The sequence below is a fragment of the Larimichthys crocea genome, chromosome X (genome assembly GCF_000972845.2).
Source record: "Larimichthys crocea isolate SSNF chromosome X, L_crocea_2.0, whole genome shotgun sequence".
Classification (NCBI taxonomy): Eukaryota; Metazoa; Chordata; class Actinopteri; family Sciaenidae; genus Larimichthys; species Larimichthys crocea.
Window position 1 is genome coordinate 19,657,922 of NC_040020.1, and position 25,270 is coordinate 19,683,191.

The 25,270-nt window shown below is 40.7% G+C and overlaps 1 protein-coding gene and 1 pseudogene across 1 annotated transcript in view; one reads left to right on the top strand and one right to left on the bottom strand.

The window, feature by feature from the left end:
- Positions 1 to 307: 307 nt before the first annotated feature.
- Positions 308 to 2,673, top strand: LOC109140969 (ladderlectin-like; annotated as a pseudogene).
- A 12,023-nt stretch (positions 2,674 to 14,696) lies between these two features.
- LOC104938287 (dynein heavy chain 2, axonemal) overlaps positions 14,697 to 25,270 on the bottom strand; it is a 67,800-nt gene continuing 57,226 nt past the window's right edge. The window contains exons 75-88 of the mRNA XM_027283501.1: positions 23,918 to 24,044; positions 22,760 to 22,946; positions 22,289 to 22,437; positions 21,976 to 22,159; positions 21,214 to 21,404; positions 20,899 to 21,081; positions 20,589 to 20,773; positions 19,327 to 19,561; positions 18,811 to 18,965; positions 18,196 to 18,310; positions 16,773 to 16,949; positions 16,226 to 16,300; positions 15,084 to 15,228; positions 14,697 to 14,984 (exon numbers count right to left, since the gene is read on the bottom strand). Of these exons, the coding sequence (XP_027139302.1) occupies positions 14,845 to 14,984; positions 15,084 to 15,228; positions 16,226 to 16,300; positions 16,773 to 16,949; positions 18,196 to 18,310; positions 18,811 to 18,965; positions 19,327 to 19,561; positions 20,589 to 20,773; positions 20,899 to 21,081; positions 21,214 to 21,404; positions 21,976 to 22,159; positions 22,289 to 22,437; positions 22,760 to 22,946; positions 23,918 to 24,044 (2,248 nt within the window). The 3' untranslated portion in view covers positions 14,697 to 14,844. The remainder of the gene's footprint in view (positions 14,985 to 15,083; positions 15,229 to 16,225; positions 16,301 to 16,772; positions 16,950 to 18,195; positions 18,311 to 18,810; positions 18,966 to 19,326; positions 19,562 to 20,588; positions 20,774 to 20,898; positions 21,082 to 21,213; positions 21,405 to 21,975; positions 22,160 to 22,288; positions 22,438 to 22,759; positions 22,947 to 23,917; positions 24,045 to 25,270) is intronic.

Below are 25,270 nucleotides of genomic sequence, written 5' to 3' on the forward strand. Positions count from 1 at the left end.
TAGCAAGTTTGCTGCAACCGTGAGTTCTCTCAACTCAAGGACCGCACAATGACATTTACCTGCTTATGTGTTTTTAGTGGAAATGTTAACACCAGGCATTTGATTTGGAGATCAAAACCGAGCTTAACTTCAGATTCACCAGAAGCTGCTTGTGTCCTTTTACTCATGTGGAATTTTATTTTTAAAGATATTTTTTGGCCTTTTCAAGCTTTAATTAACAGAGACAGCTCAAGAGTGACAGGAATGTGGGGAGAGAGAAATTGGAATGATGAAAATGCAGGAAAGAGCCACATGTCGAATTTTGTTAATGTTAAAGTTTTGTTGCAGTATTGCAGACATCACTGACATCTCTGTATCTGTTCATATGTTCTTTACAATACAAGTCCAGAACACACAGCTCACACACAGACTGCAGCTGTATATTCAGCCCAGTGTCACTTTTTGAAATCATTAACCTGATTTGAAACCACAACAACAACAAAGGAGCGGTTTCAAAGAGTTAACATGCTGTCAGGAAACAGATCAGAGTTCAGATTCAGGTCTTCATGTGCACACTGCAATCATCTTCCAGTACATAAGCTGAGTCATAGTCAAAGATCATCACGTTCTACCACACACGCCAGCATACATGTGACCGGTATGGTTCAGGTGTGTGTATATAAAGAGTGCAGCAGCCTCCTGTCATCACTGCATCACTCAGCTACCTGAACAACATCAGCTCACATTTACCTGACAGGTAAGACACCTGCTGAATTTCTTTTCATTCAGTGGAGCTCATGGTTCTGCTCTCTCTCTCTCTGTATATTTATTGGCAGTTCTCCTTTCTCCTCAGAGAACAATCTGTTGATCGTCACCATGAAGACTGTCCTGGTCCTCTCCATTCTCCTCTGTGCTGCATTTGCAGGTCAGATTCAACACAGACCATTCAGACAGAACACACACACTATCATAGAAAAAGACTGGGGTTGGCCAGTGGCAGCGGCTGAGGGAGGAAAGTCACATGCATACAGATGCACACACAGTGTAATACGTGCACGACTGTTCCTGACAGTGTTGTGTGTTTCTCTGCAGCTCCAGCTGAAGAACAGCAAAAGGCTCCAGAGGAGGCTCCCAAAGAAGAGATGGCTGCTGCTCCTGGTTAGTGTCCTCTTTAAAGTGTGTTAGAACAGAACCAGGTTAGAAAAGCTCATTGAACTGATAAAGGAAGTTTAGCACTGTTGGTCACTTCTCTTGTCTTAAAGTTGATCAACTGTTGACTGTCAGTTTGATGTTCATGCGTCAGACACACATTGACTTTGCAGTCAGTACAATACTCACAAGTAAAAGAGGTCTGATGAAGCTGTTGATGTTTCAGAGGAGGACATGATGAAGAAAGATGAGGAAGTATCTGTGCCAGTAGATCTGTTCTGAGGCAGCAGCACCTGAATGTAAGATCACATCACTGTTTTCATCTTTCCTTCCATCTTTATGTTCGTTCATGAGTGAGGTCCCATGGCACAACAAGAACAACTATCTAGTTTTTTTACAACTATCTTCCTCACGACAAAAGTGTCATGTAGAATGTCCAAATGTCAAACTGACATGCTTATAGGACCATAGCAGTGTTTCTGCATGTGTTCACTTTTTTAATGACAACGCCTATTCTCTGAAGTAGATCAGATACATTACAGACAGATGTTGGTGTCATTAGAACAGCTGTTTCTGCTGTGGGAGGCTGTAAACTGTGAGATTAGAAAGGATCTATTCACAGTGTTTCAGTCAAAGTGCTCGTTGAAGTAAAGTCAATGTTGTCTCTCTTCTGTCTCTCTGTAGCTCGTTTAACTTCGTCCAGACGGCGGGTTCAGCTACAACTCTCGCTGCTTCAAGTTTGTCAATTCTGCCACGTCCTGGTACAGGCTGAGGTACTGCTACTGTAACTTCTATGTTGGTATTGTGGCAGTCAGCCCATTAAGCTTGTACCCACTGTGTGTACCAGTGTGGATGGTGATGGTATCTGTTAGTTGTAAAGCAACAAAGACCCCTTGTGCTTCCTCTGTCCAAAGGAGCATTGCAACAGCCTGGGTGCCCACCTGGCCTCAGCCACCAACCCAGAGAAATACAGCTTCCTCCAGCAGATGACACAGACAGCCGGTCGGCTTGCATGGCTGGGAGGCTCAACCTGCAGGTCGAACATGAAGTAATACCACCTTAGTCAGTCCAGGTGAAACCCAGGACCTGGCCAAAGGGGTCTAGACTTACTCATATGTTATGTGAGAGCAACACTTCCCACACCATCACTCTTTGTCTCTCAGGGCCGGTGGATGTGGATTGACGTGAGGGTTTCTATTACACTAACTGGTACTCCCAGTCCTCCACCAGCAGCTACCCTGCATCTACTTACGCTCCACCAGTAAGTCCACCTGTTTGATTGTCTGAACAGCAACAGCAGCTAAACTTTGATCAGCTTTTACCTGTTTTAATGCTGATTCCTCACAGAGAATAGAACGTAAAGAAAACAAGTTGTAGCATTAGCTAATGTGTTAGTTCACATGAAATGTACTCTGAATCTGCTATCTGAATGAATGGAGGTGTTGATGTGTTTTTCTCTTTGAAATCAAATTTCAGCTGGATGGAGTAACTCCCAATGTGCTCGCTCACCGCTTCATCTGCTCCAAGAACCCGTTCAACTGTTAACAAACATACTGAACATCTGGAGCCTTGGCATGGAGGGAGTTTTCCATTGTGTATCCTAAAAGGGTCAAATGAATCATTTATTATTGAACGTTCATAAAATGAATTAAGATTTTTCAATGTTCAGTAAGGTTTTACTAAAGCCTTTTTTTGTTTGTGACTGTAGCAGTAGGTTTCTTTTCCAGAATAAAGACTTCTAAGAATGAAACAAAGTGTAATCTTTCTTTAAGAGCTTGGTTGATGAAGGTTGTCTAAGTCCAGCTGTAGTCTGAAGAGTGATTTGTGAAGCTTTCAAAGTGTAGATTTATTCACTTTATAAACAGGGTTGCATATGAGATGGAGGTTTTATATCTTTGACACACTCAGAGCATTTTACAAGGTGAAGGGCTGAGGATGAGTTGCAGAGTCTCACAGCCTGATGAGTGAATTGTTCAGCAGCAGATACTTCTGTATCGCTTGTCAGAGGGCAGTAGGGTGAACAGGCTGTGGTGGAGTGGGTATGACTTTAGCCTCATGACCTTCTTATCTTTTATGACTGTATATGAAGCTGTTCTATCACTTGAGATCCAAGTTGTAAGTGCACAGCGACACAGTTTGGTGATAAAAAACATCCCAGTCTTAAAAAGACAAGTGAAACCCTGCTGTGATGATGTCTGTAAGGATCAGTCTGTCAGGATCATCCTATCAGAATATAACGCTTTGGATCAGTATGGGACAACAAACTGTGCTGTACTGACACGAAACTAGAGGCCTGAGGGAGGTTTTTGTATGACGCTTTTTCACTGTGTGAACACATCCTGACTGTTGATGTAGTGTTCACTCTGACAGTAGTAAACTGCTGCATCTTCAGTCTGAACTCCACTGATGGTCAGAGTGAAGTCAGAGTTTGATCCACTGCCTGTAAAACGAGCTGGAATTCCTGATTGTGATTGGTAGCATCGTAAATAATCTGTTTTGGAGTTTCTCTATTTCTCTGTTGGTACCAGGATAATTCATGGTAATTGTTATAAACAAAAACATTCTGACTGGTCCTACAGTTGATGGTGACGGAGCCTCCCACAGCAGAGCTCACTGCTCCAGGCTGAGTCACTGTGACCTGGCCTCTGGACTCTGAGGATACAGACACAAAAACATAAAGCAGCGTCATAGTTTTGTGGGCTTCATTTCAGAGGGAAAATCAGGTAAAAATGAGCAGTATTCGGAGCGGAGCACAATATGCAAATGTTATGTCACGCGATCTTGTTTTCATTTTACAGCTGATTTGAGGTCAGTTATGGTTCTGATGTCTTCCAAGCAGAGTTTGTTGAAACCCAGAGCAGATATGTTTATGTCTGCCATCAGGTCCAACATATGGAGGCCCATTTCCACCAGTAAAAGAAAAGAATAAGATCAAAACTTAGCCTTGATAAAAAAAAATCCACATGCTCAGTCAGAATTATGAGATCAAAAAAATACTTCATTTTGTTACATTTTCCTTTTCTTTCATATGTGGAATAGAATATTGGTTTTCCTTGTTTGTAAAGGTGCCCTCTATATTCACAAACTCAATACATGGGAAGGAGCAAGAGGGATGAAGTACCAAGATATTTTTCAAAAGTTCTGCAGATTTTTTACCCAGGATTAATTTCATCAGCTCAATGATTCCCCTCTCTCCTCCGGTCAATTATTGGAACAAACTACATTCTAGTATGTCTCTATTTATCTGGAACAGAAAGCTCCTACACCCTAAACTGTCCATCACACAAACAAGTGTGGCCAGTGGTGGCTTATTTGTACCAAACCTTAAGTTTTATTTCTGGTCATTCCTACTTAGACCATTACTTGTGTGGCATGACTCTGATGCCTTGGTTTCCTGGCGCAGGCTAGAAGAAAACTGTGTAGGACCCTGGAACTTGCAGGATGTTCTTTTTGCTAACATATCCAATAAACAATGCAGATTACGTTTTGGCCCAATAGTTTCACAGCTCATCCAGACATGGCCTGCGGCTGAGCTTCAGTGTAAAATCTCCTGCAACTGGCATACACTTACACCGATTTTTAACAACCACGGTCTACTGATTGGAGGAGTCCTATTTCCTCCTTTTCTTTTTCTTTGGTTTGATTTTGCTTGCACCTATGAAGTGCAAGGTTAATACTAATACCTTATTGTTTTGTAATTTAGTTTTTACAGTCATTTTTGTACTGTTTTCTATTGATGTCAATTAATGAGTCATGTTCTTTGGCTGTAACTTGTATTCTTGTTAAATAAACATTTGATCACAAAAAAAAAAAGTTCTGCAGATTACCGGAGATCAGATTGTGTTGTGGCTTGATGTTAATGAATATTGATCTCTCGATGTCCGTTTTAAGTAATACAGTCTAAATAATGACCAAAATGTTTCCTGAACAAATAGTGAAAGAACGTAATGTTGTGCTTATTAACATGATGAATAGATGGAGAGTGTTCAAGAGGTCCTGGCTGCAGACCTCCACTGCCAGGTCCCTACCTCCACTGTCAGGCCCAGATATGCACAGGATATATTTTAAAATAAAGCTGCAGACCCCCACTGTGAGGCCTCTACCGCCACAGGCTTCACTCTCAAGCCTGGAAAAAAATGCGAATGCACTTCCAGTTGAATCGTTTTCCTCAAATGAATTAATTAGTAAACAATACGACATAAAATCTATCAATTCCCGGTCTATTGTATATATTGTTTTTATTTGTATAGTAAACTTTGTTTGGTCAGGGCACATATTTTCTCTTAAGTTATTACTCATATTCATAAGCCAACACCTCATAAGATGTCATAGGTCTATACATTTTATTGTGTACTATACAGAGTACTTCTGCACTGCTCTTTTTCTATATATTTGTTTCAATTAGTTTTTCTGTTGTATTGAAGTGTCTGCACATAGATGTATAGTCACATTCTAATGCTTGTACTATTACATATATATGCTTTACATCAAGATAACTGTTGACTTGCTAGCTGTTATTTTGGTCCATCCTGACTTTAAGGATATTTGGATAGGGGTACCAAAGAACCAAAGAGCTGTCAGGGGTGTTGATGATTGTGTTGTAATATATGTTAAGAGAGTCATGTAAGAAAGGGCATCTCAAGTCCCATACAGTGTTTTTTTCCTCTGTGTGTGTGTTTCCTTTGACGTGGTTAAGGGAGAGATTTCAGGTCAAAGGTTAAGAGCAAATTGTTGGCAACCTGGGAGAGGGGCCTCTCTTTTCTTCTGTCCCTATCTTACACTGATTTATACTATTGTTTATTTAGACTGCATGTATTGTATTGTTTTGTATTGTATAACCTCCACGGTATATAAGGGTTTGTCCTGCATAGTTCGAGAAAGTCTCATCATTCGACCTTATTGTAATAAATTTGTTATACTATTAAGACAGTGTCGGCGGAGTTTCTCTTCAAACATCTTCAATGGGGATGCAGATGGACTTGCAGGTTGCAGGGAGAGGAAAGATGAATCCTGACTCGGATTGGACTGGGTAGCAGCTGAGGTGGATGTTTGTTGTATGGCACAAGACTTTACATGCGCTTCAATGTCTGTCCTTCTCATAATAGTTGTGTCACAGATGGGACAATGATAATGTCCCCCTTTCCTGCAAGTCAGATCTTCTCAAGAGCAAGTCAAAAAAATGTTTATGTTAGATAATGACAAACAAGCCACATGAACACATACACAAATCTGTGTGTGTGTGTGTGCACGTATGTATCTTTAATCTAAAATGCAATGGCATTCCCTTCAAATGTAATGGCATTTTTAATGTGGACCTCCAAATGCTGCCGAACTCTGCCTGGTTTGCTTGGTTTAAAAAGGTGTTTGGGACACAGGGGGCAGCATGTTGTGCAGTGTTCCACTGCAGGTATTCCATCTGATGAAATAACTGAAAGATGCATCCAAAAAAAGCACATCAAATATATCATGTGTTTATAGTACATGAAAAGAGCAGTGCAAAAGGTCTAGACATGGGTTTGAGGTGATTCCAGGACGCTGTTTGATTACTCAGTTAGCAAAAAAAAAAAAGAAGTAAAATTGTGCCATGCAGTTCTGCCACATTTTCCCTGATAGTGGAGGGGCCTGACCATGGAGGAAGGGCCTGACAGTGGAGGTCTGCAGCCAGGTGCCTCTCCAAGTGTTCACGCTCTAGTCGACTTTGATATTACACATAAGGTGCCATGCAAATAGCCAAGATATCCATACTGGCTGTGCATATAGTGTTTGTTACTGAGAACAGTCATATGGGATTAGCATTGTGTCTCAGAGTCTCTAGAATGACAACTTAGTGCCCATGTACAACATGTGACAATATTTACAATATGGCTTTCCAACATACTGTAGGCCAGACGTACTCAACTAGCGGACTGATGATTGAAGTGTTAAGCAACTTGTTAACTCACATCCACGTCTTCACTGTCTCTTGTTGGTTAGATACATGGCAATCATCCACCCCCTGCAGCAGAGGCTGACTTCCACAGAGACCCATGTGGTGATCTCTGTGATCTGGATACTGGCTCTGCTCCTCGCCTTCCCTCAGTACTACTACTCATCCACCGCTGTGCTGCCTGGATGTACAGTCTGCTACATAGACTGGCCTGAATACACCACAGTGGACTTTAGGAAGATGTGAGTACCTGCGGGGAACAAACATGAAGGTGTTGATTCATCTCAACATTTCGACCAATAAAGCTTTAAAGGAAGAGTTCGATGACACAAAGATGACACATCATTCAACTTTTTTGGCCACTTGGTGGCAGAAAAACAAACTCTTAACACGTCAAGTTGTTGTGGCTAGTTCCAGTGGATGTAGTGCAACGTTAGCATTCATTTGGAAACTGTCTGTCTGTCACTTTAGCTGCTAAATGTTCCACTGTGTTCACCAGCTAGTCGATCAGAGCTTGTTTGATACGAGGCAGAACACTGAGACTGAATAGTAAAGTTACAGGTCATAATCAGATGCTAAAAAGCTCTGTAAAGCTGAAGGGAAATGCAGGGTTGGTGATATTTGTCCGTGGGTTCATCACTACAAGTGTAACCATTTCCTTTAGACAGTCTTTTGATCTATTGTTTATATAAAAATGCTGTGATTTAAAGAATTCAACTGATTTGGTGAGCGTGGTGTAAAAGCAGTGCCACTCCTTCAGTATTCAAAGTATAAGTTGTTTTAGCAGCTGGTGTGTGAAATACTTGAAGTATTAGTCCGTGCTGACATATATAGTTAATAAGGTCTGATCCCTCGTCATCCCACACCAGACAGGATATCTGCTGCAGGGATGCTGCAGCCCGGCTGAACCAGTGTGATGATCATTTCCTTTAGGGATTAATGTAGTGAAGAAGGTGAGAAATGGATTCAAGTGTGTGTGTGTATGTGTGTTAATGAATGTAAACATGTAGTCCACGATGTGACAGGAGACAAGCCCTGAGGCTGACACACGTCAGTCAGCAGAGTTTACGGCTGTTTCTCCTGATAGAAATGTTTTGGACCTTTGTATGATGTTTACCTTTGTTGGCCACTGTAATTCAGAACACATTTGAGGTGACGAAATCAAGCCTTAATACAACTGTCAGAGTGAGTCTAAATAATATTTACAGTTTTGTCCAGTTGCTAACACACTGAAATGACATGGATAGCACAAATATATTTAAACTGACACACAGGGAGCAAAACCTCATCTCAAATCTCCAAAACTTTAAACACATTTTCTGCTTTACACACATTTTGCAATTCAAGTGGCTCTTTTTAAGTGTACTGAACGCGGTTCTCTGCATAAGACACAACAATCTGACATAAAGTCACATGTTTGCAGTTTCAAAACACTGCCATTTAAAATGACTCTACATGAGCTCATTGGCCACTATATGTGCCACCTGGCCGAACAGGTAGCACATGGTGTTATGTAATTGTTAACACTTCAGTCAGGAAGTAAGCAATAAAAGAGATAACAATGGAAGACATTGCTGAGAGAGGAAGAGGAAGAGGGAGGGTGAGAATGAGAGGGGGAGGAAGAGCGAGAGGTCGGGGTAGAGCAGTGTTGTCTAATTATTTCGCTTTCCTCTTTATTTTTTTATTTTTCATTTTTTCTGACATTGTATTTTTCAGCTTCCTGTTTTGTGAGCATATTTTAGTTCACTCCAATGTAAATATATCTGCTGTGCATATGTTGCACTGACTTGTTTGGTGAAAAATGAATAAAATAAATATTTCAATAGCACGTGTGTTTCTGCAAATATTTCTCTGCTTGTGGACAATCTGAAGAATTCTCTACAGTTTGAACTATGTTAGTATTATGGCAAAGCATACTAAAGATGAGAGTGCTTTTCATTATGCCCAACAGTGTGTAGTTGGTTAGACAAAAATCTGTAATATGAATGAAGTGTGTGCCATCTGGTGCAAAAGTTTGATTTTGGTTGCAGTGCTTCATTTTGTGTGATATATGAGGTATTTAGCAGTTTGGGTGTGTGGATTGGTTAACTGTAAGAATGCAGAACGAAGTGGAAGTGCCAAAAACTGTAGTTCCTCAAATGTCCACTTGAGGCAGTCTCTATAAGTCCCCATGTTCAAATGTCCAACTTCACAGCAGAAATAAACATGTTTACAGCCTGGTACAAACAGTTTTGGTCTCTGTAGCTAATTTCCCTGTTCATGACAACTGTACTGAGGGTGAATTTATATACAACTCACCTGTTCACATTATATTAAGGCTTAAAGTTATGCAGGATTAAGAGCATGGACACTTTGATTGACAGGTGTGTTGTCCATTGACAGTATAATGAATGGAGAGTGTATCCATGATGTCACTAAAAGGTTGTGACGGCCTCTTGGCAAAGACATGGATCATTAGCGGACACGGGGCCTGGTTGCCCAAACACACCCACCTGTCAATCAAAGTGTCCACACTCTTAATCCTGCATAACTTTAAGCCTTAATATCATTTGAACAGGTGAGTATATTCGATATATCACCCACCCCTAATTTACAATATACACAGATGTTAAATACTGTTATAGTTCATCTTTTCTCATATCAAGTGCAGTGAGGGCTAAATAATACATAACAGAGTGCTTCTGCATCCTAAAATAAAATGGATTGATTGACTATATCATATCACAAAGGATTTGTGCTTATTTAAAACATACTGTTTTTGAACTGCTTGTAGTCTGATCATAGTCCATTCTTCATTCAAAGCTGATTTAATTTGATTGAAATCAAATGAATCAAACAGTCACATTATAACATCTTGTGATCGTCTTTCTGTCTCAATTTTTCTTTTTTTTTGTCCTTCCACACCACTCCTAAATGTTCTTTTAGGAACCATTGTAGTGTTGTTAATTTCCCACACCAACGGAATAACGATACCCGCAATGCCACGTTTGCCGACCGCTGCAGCTACGTTCACCATGGTTACGCATGGAGGAGGGAGCGGTCACAAACTAACTTTACTGGTTTATTTTTCACCCCTGTACTAATATGTCTATTTAAATTGATATGTTACCGTCATTGTAGTATATGTTGAAATAAAGAGAGGGTCAAAAAATCCAATAACACACTGATCGTATAGCCACCTCTAGTGGCTAAACAACCACATAGAGTTTTTATGCCAGCGGAGTGAGGCGGTAGATGTTAACTAATTTTATAGTGTCACTAGTAGTACTAGTAGCGCACAGTTGTCAACTAGTGCACAGTTTTGCTTCACTAGTAACACGTAGTTGTTCTACTAGTACGCCAAAGTTGTCCTACTAGTGCGTAGAAATGTCTTACATGTTACAGAAATGTCTTACTAGCTGAATGAAGTCGCGCACTAGTAGTGTGCAATTGCGTACTAGTAGCGCGCTAGTTGTGCATTAGTAGTGTATTGTGTCGTACTAGTACAGCCAAACTCTTTACATGCTCACTAGTAAGACAAACTTTGTTCTACTGAGGTCAAAAATGCCTTACTATTGCTACTAGTGGGCATTTTGGTGCTACTAGTAGGGTGGCTGCTAGTGCGTGACACATGCGTAGTAGTGTTACTAGTGCAGCATAGTAGTTTACAAGTAGGGTTTGATTGTGCACTAGTAGGCCAAAAGTGGCACTAGTAGTGTAAAAACGTTACTAGTAAGACACAGTCGTTCTACTAGTGTGCCCTAGTAGTTCTACTAGTGCTCAAAATCGTCTTACTAGTGAGGACAAAAAGCTTACTAGTACATGGACCTTAAGTCTGATATCAAGGATATTGAATAAATGCTTTCCATATGTTCAGGCTTTTGATTAACAGCTTTGTAGAGCCCGAACCCGTTTGCAGCCCGACGTTATTCAAATGTGCGCATATGGCATATCAGTCAAGAATGAGTCATTTGTGCTCTACATTTTGAATTTTTTTTTTTATTCAGGACTACAAATGTCTGAACAAGAAAGTAGCCTAGGCTAAAATAAATTCTCTGACCAAGGAAGTAAAATAGGCTTGCACCTGTCTCGCGCAGATCCAAACGCATCACATGATCGCTCATTTACCGCGCTAGTCATAACACAAGCCTGAGCCCGGCCCGGGCCCGATTCAAATGATAAAAATTATGCTCGAATCACCCGAACCCGCCAGGTCCCATCGGGTCCCGCCGGGTTTGGGCAAAGATTCCCAGCTTTAGTTCAGGCTGCTGAGCCCGGTTTGGCCAGCTCTGGTCCTGGCACAACACCAACTCTGTTTCTCCTCTTCTTCTTCCTGGTGTTCCAAAAACGGCACTCACCCCGGTGCTCTGAGCTCACAGTCCGGGAGCTAACATTAGCTAACAGCAGCTACATATGCTACACTGTCCATCAGGAAACTCAAATTAATTAAAATCTGTTATTTCTTTGTTTTTGTTTTTTTGTTTTTTGTTTTTTTATATATATCTTTTTTTGGCCTTTTGCCTTTATTGATAGGACAGCTGAAGATCGACACATCGAAACATGGGGAATGACATGCGGGAAAGGGCCACACAGGTCGGGACTCGTGAAGAGCCTAGTTACCAACAGAATGACAAAATGAATTAAAGAGAGGACACGGGAGTTGTTTGTTTTTATTTTTTTGTTAGTTGTTGTTTTTTGTTTGTTTTTTTGTTTAGTCAAATTTAGTACGTGGGGGAAACCAGAGCGCCTGGAGGAAGCCCACAAGGACAATTACTAAATTATGATTGGTGGAACTGTTTATTTTGTTTGTTTGTTTTTTGTTGTTTAGCTCTTATTTAATTTGTGGGGAAACCAGAGCACCTGGAGAACACCCACACAAAAAAAATCACGTTATGGTCACATGACATCATCCTTTCTTCTTCTTCTTGATGATACAGCCACAGCTACATCAAAATAAGCATCCAATGGTGGTAGATCATCAAACAGCAGATCTCTCGCTTCACTCGGAGAGAGGAGCAGCATGTTCTCCTTGTGGTTTGGGAAAGTGGGCGGCAGTCCTCGCCTTTCCGGGTCGATCTTGGAAAAAAATTTGATCCTGCATAAATAAGATATTTTAGCTCTGATCCAGCAACAAACAGAAAGAAGTTTTACATACCGTACCAGTGAAAAAACTCATAAATGATCTCTCAAACCAGGGAGAAAAAATATGTAAGTATTCTTCTAATCAAAAACATTCTGTCTTCGAATGTGTTGATCCATATGAAAATTCTTGCTGCTTTCTGTAAAGGTGCTTTACAATTCTTGCTCTGGTCCTGTAAAAGTAATTTGCAACCCACGCTTTGATGCTGTAAAAGCAATTTGCAATTCTTGCTTTGGTGCTGGAGAAAATATCTACAATCCGCTGTAGGGACCATTTGCCTGCAGACTGAGGCACCTCTGGGTCATGTGTTCCCAGGCGCTTTCAGTTCTTGGACCAGTGACATAAGGCCAACAACACACACATGCGTAAACAGAGAGAAGACTTACTACAGGCCTCATGCTGCCAAATGGACTCCTGTGAACTACAGAGCCAATGGATGCAAAGGCGTCCTGCTCTTGTTTCTGGGTGTCATCACGCCGGCAGTCCAAACTTGGGAAGATGATGCCATTACTCCTAATCGCAGGGACAATGCATGTTGGGGTGTCCTGCTCTTGCTTCTGAGTTTCATTAACCAGGCAGTCCAAACTTGTGGAGTCATTGTCTTTATGAACCACAGATAACAACTCAAACAGCTGAAAGAGACGTGTGAAGATGAGCATTTAAAGATCCCAAACATGATCATGACCTCTCCACTAATCTCCCACATCTAAAGATCAATAATCCAAATATCTCAAAAGACCTTCAAATGACACTTTATGGCAACTCTTCCCTTTTCAGATTAAAATAAAAGAGCTGCAGTAGATACCTGGAGGGCCCCTGTGCTGTTGTAACGCTGTATTTACATGACAGTAAACTCAAAGCCTGCTCCAAAGGGGACAAGAGGACCCACAGCTGCTGGTTTATGGGATCAGTGTAAATTATGGTAAGGGGTATAGACCCCATGGAGACTTTTTTCACAGAAAGGTATGAAGGACATGAGAACAGAGCCGATTCAGTTTTAGCAAAGATTTAGCAAATCCAGATTAAAGTTTTTTTATATATGTATCTGAGCCCAGATTAAAAAGTTGTTTATGTATCAAAGAATAATTACTGTATTAGTTTCAAGTCCCTAAATTTGAATAGATAGATAATCTATGGTTCCTACACATTAAACATTAAATTCATAGATTTTTCAGGTCCAATTCTCTCACATTCAAGGACCTAATACGACAGGTAACTAGCAGAACGAAGACGATTTACTTTATTTATTTATAAAATAATTTTAGTTTTGTTAGTTCTAGTTTTAATCTTTAGTTTTGTGCAAGTCTCTTCTTTGACTTTGTAAAAATGTAAAAAGTTCATGCTACAGTGATATCATAAAAGTAGGACATCTAATTTGACTCCCCGACTTTTTACTCACCAACTAGCCTGAACCGGTTTTTGGAGCATGCCAAACATAATTTCCTGGTTTTAGAAACCTGAATCTGCTTACCTGGCAGAAACCAGGATGTTCTGGCATGTAAACACCTGATCCAGGACCAATCTTTGTTGGTACAGAACAAAACATTCCCAGAACCCATCGGAGAACAATCTCTTCATGTCAGGGCAACGACCAACGTTTCAGGACTTCTGTTGCAGCCAGCATCTATCCAGAAAATGTATCACAGATTCTGATCCTCTAAAGCAGACGAACTCAACTAGTGGACTCCGATCTGCATGCGGACCCAAACGCAATGTCATCCGGACTGAGACAAAATCTCTCTCTAATAAATATTACTATTAAAATTATTATTATTATTATTTTAGTTTCAAGCTAGATTTCATTGCCATGCGATTTCTGGATGTATTTCCAAATCAAATCAAAAAACAAAATATCAGGTTGTTTATCATCACTATGACAACTCAGTGAAGCTGCGAACATGAGTCCAGCGTGCGAGTCTGTTTTCTGTCTGTCGGTCAGTGATAGAGTTATCAGTTAGTTTTCAGCAAACAAAAAAAAATGAAAGGTGGATTCAGAAAACCGAGAATTTAAGACGGAGTGGACAGACAAATATGCATTTGTACTGCCTGCGGGGAGCACAAAACCAATGTGTTTAATCTGCAATGAGACTGTTGCTCTCGTCAAAAGTGGAAACGTTAAGCGGCATTATGAAACAAAGCATGGGCACTTCGAACAGAACTATCCACAAAACTCTGCGGTAAGAACCAGAAAAATAAATCAAATGCAAGCATCATATCAACGGCACGAACTGTGATAGTCAGGTCAGCAACCCAGCAGGAGCACACGACTGCAGCCTCACTGCGAGTGGCATGGGTCTTAGGCAAGCACAAAAAGCTTTCACTGACGCTGAAGTAGTAAAGGAGTGCATGAACGAGAACGAGGCTCTCACACCTTTTGTGCCCAAGTTTAAAGAACTGAGGGCACAGAAAAAGTGTCACAAACTTTTCACACTGACTCGGACGGAACAAATCCTTTGTGCATACTTCAAATGTTCCTGATGAATGTGTAAATGTGATGTGATGTAAGACACGCTGCAATTTGAAAATCTGTCAAATTTAATTTGCTCAGGTAACAATACAACACAAACATAATAACAATAACATAGAACATCTAAAACCAACAATTAATAATAAACTTAGAATAAACGTAGAGCTACTACACACTGTGTGTGTGTGTGTTGATGCCTCAGTTCTACAGGCTCATGAGGAGAGCAGTCCCTCTCTTGATCCAGTGGTCTGGGGTCTCAGCTCCAGCGTTGAGCTGTACGCTGATCACAAAAGATACCTCCGCAGAACGCACTGGGTAGTAGTAACACGGACACTGGTACATACCTACACACACACACACACACACACACACACACACACACACAGTAAAACCACAGATGAAACTAAAACAAAACAAGAGTCACAAAGTAGCACAGCACTCACTCTTGGCCTTGCGTTTTTCCACAGGTTTGAAGTGGATGGTGGGCATTGGACAGACCATCTGCATGGGCTCAGCTTCCACCAGACAGGCGTTCCTCTTGTCCCAGCCAGCCCCCTCCAGGTACAAACCTCTAACAAATACTCCGTCCTGCGGGAGAGGAGAAACATGGAAGAATCACAGGAGGTAGTCAGTGAGGGCTAAGAGAGATGGCTGAGAGATAGAATACATACTGTACAGAAAGCAGTGAGTCGGGGTCAGTCATTTAGAGGAAAAAGAAGGAGGAGGAACCAAACGTATCGTTAAACCTAGAGTAAATCATGAGTCTAACACAGCACAGAGCCTGAGCTGGTGTCAGCTGGGTCTTTAACTCACAGCCTTTGTTACAAAAGGCCCCTTGTTGTCATGTTGGAGAAACAGGACAATCAGAGGTGGCTTCATGCTAAGACTGATACAACCACCAGTGTCATTATAACTGCTGTATGTATGAAAAGGCAGATTTCAAACTACTGACAAAATCTAAACAACATGTCTGTCATTGATTTACACACATGAAGTGATATGATACTGACTTTAAAGATGCTGTCTCTACACTGACTGCAATAGTTAATCATTTATTTTTGATAATCAAAGATCTGGCTGGATCATTTGTGGAGGACAATCTGAAGACTGTGTATAAATATGAGTAATTTGTTATGAATAAAAAAAAACTTTAGATGAAGCACCATCGTCAGGATCATTAGCCCACAGTGTCACTTTGGGATAGGACTAGACTTATGTACAAATTTTGTTTAATAATAACTGATAACAATTAAAGTGTAACTACAACTTCAAACACACTGAAGACCAATATACCCGTATGTCAGTTTTCTTATGTTTGAGTCCCTCAAACATGCGTATCCATAGCAAAATAATAATCTCAACAAAAAGTAATTACAAGAAGGGCTGAGAAATCAGATCAAGTGTGTGAGAAATAAAAAGTTACAATGACAGACTTCTTGACTCAAAACATTTTCCACTAATGTCAAAATGAAACTTATAAAACATGAAATGAAAAAGCAGATTTGAGGAACGGGAAGAGAGAAGAAATGAAAAATGGGATGGAATGACATCTGTACAAAAAAGTTGACGAAAACAGAAATGTCACCTTGGGTGCGTCAAGAAGGTTGCTGTCATCTACAGTGGACACTGTAAACTTCCAAGACAGCATGTCCACTGGTGCCTGCAAGAAGAACTTCTGCTATTATCACTGGCCCATTCATTGCAGTAGAGCCATATCAGAATAGCTTCTTCAAATAAACAGGATGAAGGACAGCTATTAACACATATGTGTTGGCTAAATTAGCTTAAGGTTCCTAGAGAACAACGTTAAGTGCAGTGGTTGTAGTAGGTGGAGAGGCTGTGGATGGATGGATGTTCAGCAGGTGGGGTTTGACTGAAAACCAGCAGTGTTTTATGTGTGTATGATGTGTGCAGTGAAAATTAATCAGAACATAACAGTAAAAGGTTTGAAAAGTGAAGTGCAGCTGTTGCTCACATCTAGTTTTGTTCATTTGACACAGTCTTAACTTCAGTTGTAGAATCACATACAATTGGAGTTTATGAAATCTCTTAGAACTTCTACTGGATAAACAAGCAGGGTTTACTAATATAATGTTTCACTTCATGACTTGCATGGTCGTGTGGATTCTCACATTGTGTCGTTGAGCATAGGAACGCAGCACAGCGGTGAGGAAACTATTGGGCGCGATGAAGCCAGAGATCCAGAACAAGGTGGGTGGCTGTGCTGTCTCTGCCCACCGTGCAAACTGATCGACTCGCTGGCACAGATCTGTGGTCCATGCTGCCAGGGGCTTCAGTGAGGGGTAAGCCTGAGACAGACAGAGTGAGCAGGAGGCATCATACGTCTACAGCCTCTACAGCCCTAAATCTACATTTTATGCTTCCGGCTGTTGACTGCTGTTCAATGGGAACAAGTTCAGGACAGTGCAGTGGATGAGGTCCACATAGTTCTGCTTACATTTTATTTGATTTTCACACAATTCGAATAATCTACAATATCAGAATAATGATGAGGAACAATATGTAACAATTTGTGGTATGATATCTAATCGCACTTGACAACTCTGACTTGCCAAACAGTGTAAAAAACATGGCTTGTGTTGCATGCTTGGCTTTAGTGTAAGGCTCCAATTTACCATTGTTTACAATCTCATGAATTAAAACATTTTTGGAGCCGTAGCTATGTCATATTCCCCATTTGTAATTTGTGAAACATGACAGCTGCTAAATAAAAAACACAATGCACCAGTCCACACATAACCATGATCTCTAATGCACCAACAGTGTTTTACAGGAAGATCATTTTAAACTGTTCTATTGACTTTTTTTGTCTTTTCAATATATTTTTCAATCTATGAAATCAAACTAATTTAACAGAAGTTTTTTTGCAAAGCTGAAAAGGTATGTAGATGGTTTTTTTTTTTTAAGATAGGCTTTTTTTTCCTCCTTGGATCTACATTAATCTCATAAGAAATAAATAAATAATAACCCTAAATGATGGAAATCCACTGTAGCGCCAGAGAACTTTAATCCATGCAATCTCCAACCCATACCTCTGCCAGTACATCCATACTGATCATCTGTCTCAGCAAAAAGACCAAACTTGTTGGGCAAGTCTTTTAGATTCCTAGAGTGGAGCTAGTGGCTGTCATTTCAGTGTTGAATTATTAATTCAAGTATTTTTACTAGAAGTAAAAAGATTGGGATCACATCGAGGAGGGGCATAGAAAATGAGAGGATGGAGGGGTAAATAGAGGACAGAGAGTTGATGAGGGGCATCTATGAGGCATGAAGAGATAGAAAGACGGAATGGAGGGAACAATAGATGGAAGACAATAAAAGAGAATAAGATGCAATCAGAGATAAAGAAATGGTAAGTAAAGTATACACAAGAGAGACAGACCAAGAGGTAGAGGAAGCCTGCTGTCTATGTGTATTGTGTTGACTCTGTGAACCTCATGAATACATGCATGGTCAGTTCTTGATAATTACACAGTACAGTCAGTGCAGCCAAACAAATAAAGGGCTACATTTTAATACACGTGTGTCAGGCACCTTCTGCCACAGCAGTGGTACACGGTTGTCATAGATGCAGTTGAGCATCTCCTCCAAGGTGGGCGACATCACCACTACGCCTTTGATCCCATTCTCCAGCTCCACCAGGGATATACTAACACACAAACATACACATAGCATAACTTTAAGCCTTCATATCATTTGAACAGGTGAGTTGTATAAAAATTCACTCTCAGTACAGTTGTCATGAACAGAGAGTAGCTGTAAACGTGTTTATTTCTGCTGTGAAGGTGGATATTTTAACATGGGGACTTTTGGAAACTGAAATGTGTTGATTACAAAGTACTGATATGTTTAGATTTTGGCCACACTGTATATACAGATGGAAAATGCATGGTGATAATGGCTGCAGCCGTCTTGCATTCCATGTCATGTGGAGTCTACACCATAGTGATCAGTGTTGGAGCCTCTGTATCAATGTCCGGCACATACACCTGGGCCAACAGAATTCAGCTGTGAATCATGATATGAGACCTCCTAACTAATTCACCAAAGTCATCAGAAAAACTTACAGTTTTACTTTATTTATAGTCACTGGTTAGTTTCAGCACACACACACACATGTAACACCCACAAAAACCAAAAGAGTCATACCTGATGCTTTCCAACAGAGAGTTGTATCTCTGGATCTCTTGCAGCAGGACCACATTTAGAGGTGAAGGGTTCCCTTCTTGGAGTAGCGACCTGGTTCCCTCGTAATCAATCAGTGCTGGAATCTTCCCACGAATGTCTGCCAACAGCTCTAACACCTGGAAACACCAATGGCACATTGCACAAAAGAAGATAAACCTGGTTAAAAACTTTACAGTGCAGAGCTCTCCTAATGACCTTCTGCCAGCCAGTGTCAGGTAACCATATTTATGTCTCAGCTGTGCTGAAAAAGAGCTGTCAAAATGGAAACTGAGCACTTTTAAGCTCTGAATACTGACTGGTCTGCCCCAAAAACAGACATGGCACTGACACTACAGGCACGATAGCCAAACACGTATCAATCACAAAGTCTTGTGATAGATCGTGTCATGTTAAGGAGGAAGGAAGGAGGAAACCCTAAGAAAAGCACGTGCGAATAACACCTTAAACTGTACACTTGATTAACATGTTAACACTCACCTTGTCCTCTCTATTGGGCCTGCCCCCTGCAGCAGTGGGGCTGGTGGCCTGCGGCTGCAGGGAGAGCAGTGAGTCTAACAGCGTTGTGGTCTCAGCAATCTGGCTAGCAATGCCAGCATTAGAGTGCTGGCCAAACACCTCAGGGTGCTCTGTGGACGGCAGCATGCTGATAAATTGCTCGTAGGAGGACTGGGTACCGTCATGGGGGATATAATAGGAGCTTAAGGAGGACAACCTAACAGATAAAGGAGTTTGATAGAATAAAAAGTCAATATATGTTTTATTTATAAAACAACTACAACCAAAGTACAATATCAATATCTATTTTAAAGAAAGTTTCATCTGCATGCTCTCTACTTACTCTTACGTTAAGTATATGTAGATTTAATAATGTGAATAGTTGATAGTACACATGAGCACAGTTTTTACTACACTGTACATTTATACATCTCAAGCTGTTAAAAGACACAAAAAGATACCTCAAAAAAAGCTGCAAATGAGAGAACGTTTTCTCTCATTCTGCCTTTGCTGTCAAACTTTTCTAATTCCATATTTTAAAATGTGCATGCAAAGATGTTTAGTCTTATAGTTAAATAAGTTTACTGTAATTTGCGATGCAGCTCAGTGTGTGAAATTCCTTTTTGTCATAAATCTGTGTTAAACATTGTGTTTTGGTTAGGTGCCTATTCAAAGTGTATAAGTGCTTATAACATCATGATAGAAATACATCATGGCCATTCCCATATTTAATGTCCCATTCGTTTTAACAGGACTTTGGGGTTGATACCATTTGTTTCACAGATTTGGTTTAAGATGTTCACGTTTAACCACTTAAAACATTAAGACACTGAGACTTTAAGAACACCAGAAAGCTATCATTTGGTATAAAAAAACATTTGACACTTGGATAATTTCTATAAAAATGACATTTATAGTGCATTATAGTGAACTGTTCAGTTCTGTAAATTGCTCAGAAATCCCCTTAATAAGGCCTAGAAAGGCCTCTATTCAGGTTGCACAGTTTATAAGGTTGTGTTTTTCTAAGCTCATAATAGTTCAGTGGAACTTACACAGGCAATTTAAGCAGCAATTTGCTCCCACCAGGACAAAAAATGTCTTTTAAGGCTGACTGTATTTGAAGACTAAAATATCTTAATGTCTAGGCATGTGTGAATCTGAAATCCATTCTTGCATACTGCCTTTACTGCATACTGCTCACATGAATACTAGCACACTTCGATGTTTATGTTTCAGTGTCTCACCTGAAGAAGGGCTGGTTTATGGCAGCATCACAGAAGTAGTGATTGATGTATGTCGTTAGAAGACGTCTGTCCAAGTCATCTGTGACGTGACCACCATAGATGACCTCAGCAATGAGGAACTTCAGTGCGTCCAAAGGAACCTCCTTGTAGTTATTCAGGTACAGACGCAGCAGACTCTCACTCACCTAAGGGGGCATCAAGATGACCAAGAGGAATCTTAATAGATTCACATTTTTCAAAATTATTATTCCTTCATTATTCTTATTTTTGCTTTATCAGTGCTGCCATCAGTAACAGCTATGGCCCTGACCTCAAAGTCAGAATCGCTGAAGCCATAGACAGTGTTCCAGCCCAGCTGTAAAAACTTTTTCCTTTCCAGCAGGATGCTGTGAAAGAAGCAGAGGGAGAAGAGGAGCTTCTTGTAGACGATGGGTTTTGAGCAGCAGTTGAACTGAGCCAGCTGGTACAGATGAGTCATGTTGGCTTTCACACCCTGAGAACAACGGGGGCAGTGTTAACACTGTAGAAGATGTACTGTACATATATCTTACTGTAAAATATGTGTAACATATAAAACTCAATATCCAAAGAAGTATGTATGCCTGTATAATAGTCTGGAAAGCACCTTTGGTGGTTCAATGGTCATCCTGATGCTGTTGTGCAGGATGGTAATGGGAAAGTCAGGGTGAGACAATGAGCTCAGCCAGAGTCTGAAGTTTGGGTGGGGCTTTTGCATCCGTAACTGCTCCACGAACTTGTCTAGCTCAGGCATCCATGAGAGACAAAGGTGGCAGTTGGCAAGGAACACCCAGTGTCCTGGACAAAGAAAAAGAAGACTGGAGATAAGCTGCTAGATTGGATGACTGATTAGATGTAATTAGTTCTTTTGTGTTTGGGGAAATCTTTGGGTGATCCTAAGAGGAAGAAAATGCATAATTCAGTGTTCCTCTTATAATTACACCAGCCGAGTTGGCCAATGGAGACCCTTGCAGTACTACCCAGTGTATTATACATTGTAGTTTCCAAGTTTCTATTTCATTTTCCATAGGAGCTGTGCACTGCTGAAGAGGGATGGAGACTAAACTAGAATCAATTAGGAAAAGTGCAGCAATAAGTCATTCACACTGTGGTGTGATCTCTTTGTTTTTCTTGAATATACAGCGGACAAAAATCGATTAAGCATCAATACGCCATCCCACGTGCCTCGTCTTACAGTGTTTTCGGTGCATGCCATCAGGCCTGAGAGGAATTCTGCAGTTGAAGTACTTCATACACTATTAAGCATAGGTGATTCTTTGAACTAAAAGAAAAAAAAATGGTGCAGCTAAACAACAGAATGAATCTGTCAGAAAGGGGCAGGAAGAAAGACAGAGCAAAGATGGTGTACCATCCTTGACGGCCTCCTCTAACATGCTCTTGGCAATGAGAGCCATTCCCTGGCCCAGAGAAAGAGCATGGAAGTGCTTGCTCATTCCAGAGGTCTCAGCCAGCTGCAGCAGGGCTGCAGTGGGGTCCACCCCAGGAGACAGAATAAAGATCAGAGGAGTCCAGCAAGTGGATTCTTTCACAACCTGGGAAGAGGGCAGAGTAAGTGAGAATGGATGAGCCAACATGGTGCAACTCATTTTACACCTACAATCAAATGACACTAATGAGGTGTATAAAACTTTTGGATCACAGTGATAACAGGTGACACTCACAGCCTTCAAATCGAGAATAGGCGGCTCCACAAAGTGATGGCCAAAGTTACGACGAATGAAGGACGTGGCACAGAAAGAGGTGCGGTCTGGTCGCAGGGAGCGCACAATCAGCATCTTCCGGAAGTCATTACAGATGTTCTCCCAATCTCCTACAAGGAAAAACAGAAATGAAGTCAGGGGTGAAGAAGATGTATGATCAAGATAATATGAATTATTAAGAATATTAAGTTCAGTAAAAAAGAGGTGCAAAGGGTGCTGAACAAAGGATGCAATGAGGAAAGGCTGAAAGAAGTGTTCTTCAGCAGTTCTGAACAGGGTTGCTCCTCAGTGAAACAACCATTAATAGAAAAGTTGTAAGAAAACGCATATTCATCATCACAGGGTTATAATATAATGTATACACACACAAATCAAAGACAACTTCAGGAGAAACCTGAAACATGTCAAGGACATGGACAAGCTGTTTGGTACCTGGTAGTGTGGTATTTTCTGGCTCTGCGCTGCTGAACCAAAGATTCCAGTCTCGAGGGTACTCTTCAAAGGAGGCCATGATGCCACGGAAGTTGACCAGCTTATCCAGCTCGGTGATGTTGTCCCAGCTGGTTTCTGGCAGCCAACTGGTGCAGGGGTTGTCCATCTGATACTCCTTATCAGGTACCTAGAAATACAGCCATCAATTAGTCAAACTATACTTCATCTTCAGTATATAACTGAATAGACAAAATAACGCACCAACACATGAGTCATACAGTATCAGGCCTGCCTCAGTTACAGTATATTAACAAATTGTATTTTGAAAAAAGCTAGTTATGTAGAAGAATCTCTTAATGACTGATTTTAGGAAAGCTCAGGAAAACACATTATAAATGAGGGTCTTTAAGGGGAAGCAGAACTTCTACATGGCTCAACGTTTAAGCCATGTAGAAAAATGAAACATACAATGGAATATCTTTTGAAACATTAAGTGTGTTCCAAGCCTTTGAAAAGAAAAGGTTGTAAAAGTAGATTGGGAGCCAGAGCTTTCAGCTATCAGGCTCCTCTTCTGTGGAACAAACTACCATTCTGGGTTCAGGAGGCAGACACGGTCAACACTTTTAAGAGTAGACTTAAGACTTTCCTTTTTGATCAAGCCTATAGTTAGGGCTGGCTCAGGTCATCCCTTAGTTATGCTGCCATAGGACTAAACTGAGGACTCCCCCTCCCTCCCCTCCCATCTCTATCACAGGTTCCACTGCTACTGTAATAATTTTATCATTCATTGTAATTCATTGTCATTTTATCAGTCATTGTAATTGTACAATATGTTTGTGTTAATTTGTCCTGTGCACGTGACATCCATTGCACGTCTGTCCGTCCTGGGAGAGGGATCCCTCCTCTGTGGCTCTTCCTGAGGTTTCTTCCACCTTTTTTCCCTGTTAAAGGTTTTTTGTGGGCAAGTTTTTCCTCACTTGAACCGAGGGTCTAAGGACAGAGGGTGTCACTCCCTGTACAGATTGTAAAGCCCTCAGAGGGAAATGTACTTTGTGACTTTGGGCTATACAAATGATTTAATTTGATTTGATCTTGTTGATTACCTCAAATCAAACAAGGCAAAAACAAAATGTCTGTGAGTGTTCTGTGCTTTCTTACGATTCCTCCATGAAGGAAGAAGCTGTACTCGTCCATTTTAAGACTTCCATCCACCGCCTCCATTCTGGCACACATGTGGAAGGTTAAGAGCAGTTTGTGGACCTCAAACACACTACGGCATCCGTACCTGCAGAGAGTAACCAGAGGTTAGTTATCACATCAATATCTTTATTAGGAACACAACAGCTTGCTACTGTAGCATCAAGGTTTGTGAGACTACATAAAGGTCTGTGATACTACATTAAGGTATGTGATACTACGTTAAGGTCTGTGAGACTACATAAAGGTCTGTAAGGTTTGTGAGACTACATAAATGTCAGTGATACTACATCAAGGTCTGTGAGACTACATTAAGGTCTGTAAGGTCTGTGAGACTACATTAAGGTCTGTGAGACTACATTAAGGTCTGTAAGGTCTGTGAGACTACATTAAGGTCTGTGAGACTACATTAAGGTCTGTGAGACTACATTAAGGTCTGTGAGACTACATAAAGGTCAGTGATACTACATTAAGGTCTGTGAGACTACATTAAGGTCTGTGATACTACATTAAGGTCTGTGAGACTACATAAAGGTCTGTAAGGTCTGTGAGACTACATTAAGGTCTGTGAGACTACATTAAGGTCTGTGAGACTACATTAAGGTCTGGGAGACTACATAAAGGTCAGTGATACTACATTAAGGTCTGTGAGACTACATTAAGGTCTGTGAGACTACATTAAGGTCTGTAAGGTTTGTGAGACTACATAAAGGTCAGTGATACTACATTAAGGTCTGTGAGACTACATTAAGGTCTGTGAGACTACATAAATGTCAGTGATACTACATCAAGGTCTGTGAGACTACATTAAGGTATGTGATACTACATTAAGGTCTGTGAGACTACATAAAGGTCTGTAAGGTCTGTGAGACTACATTAAGGTCTGTGAGACTACATAAATGTCAGTGATACTACATTAAGGTCTGTGAGACTACATAAAGGTCAGTGATACTACATTAAGGTCTGTGAGACTACATTAAGGTCTGTGATACTACATTAAGGTCTGTGAGACTACATAAAGGTCAGTGATACTACATTAAGGTCTGTAATACTACATTAATGTCTGTGAGACTACATTAAGGTCTGTAAGGTCTGTGAGACTACATAAAGGTCAGTGAGACTACATTAAGGTCTGTGAGACTACATTAAGGTCTGTGATACTACATTAAGGTCTGTGATACTACTGTCTCAGCCCACATTTTGAGGGATAGTATACTTAAAATCTCAGTGATCACCACAGAAGAACTCTTTTTCAGTTAACATTTAGCTGTTTGCAATATTTGCTCATGAAAGCAGGTTGTCCACTAAATGCAG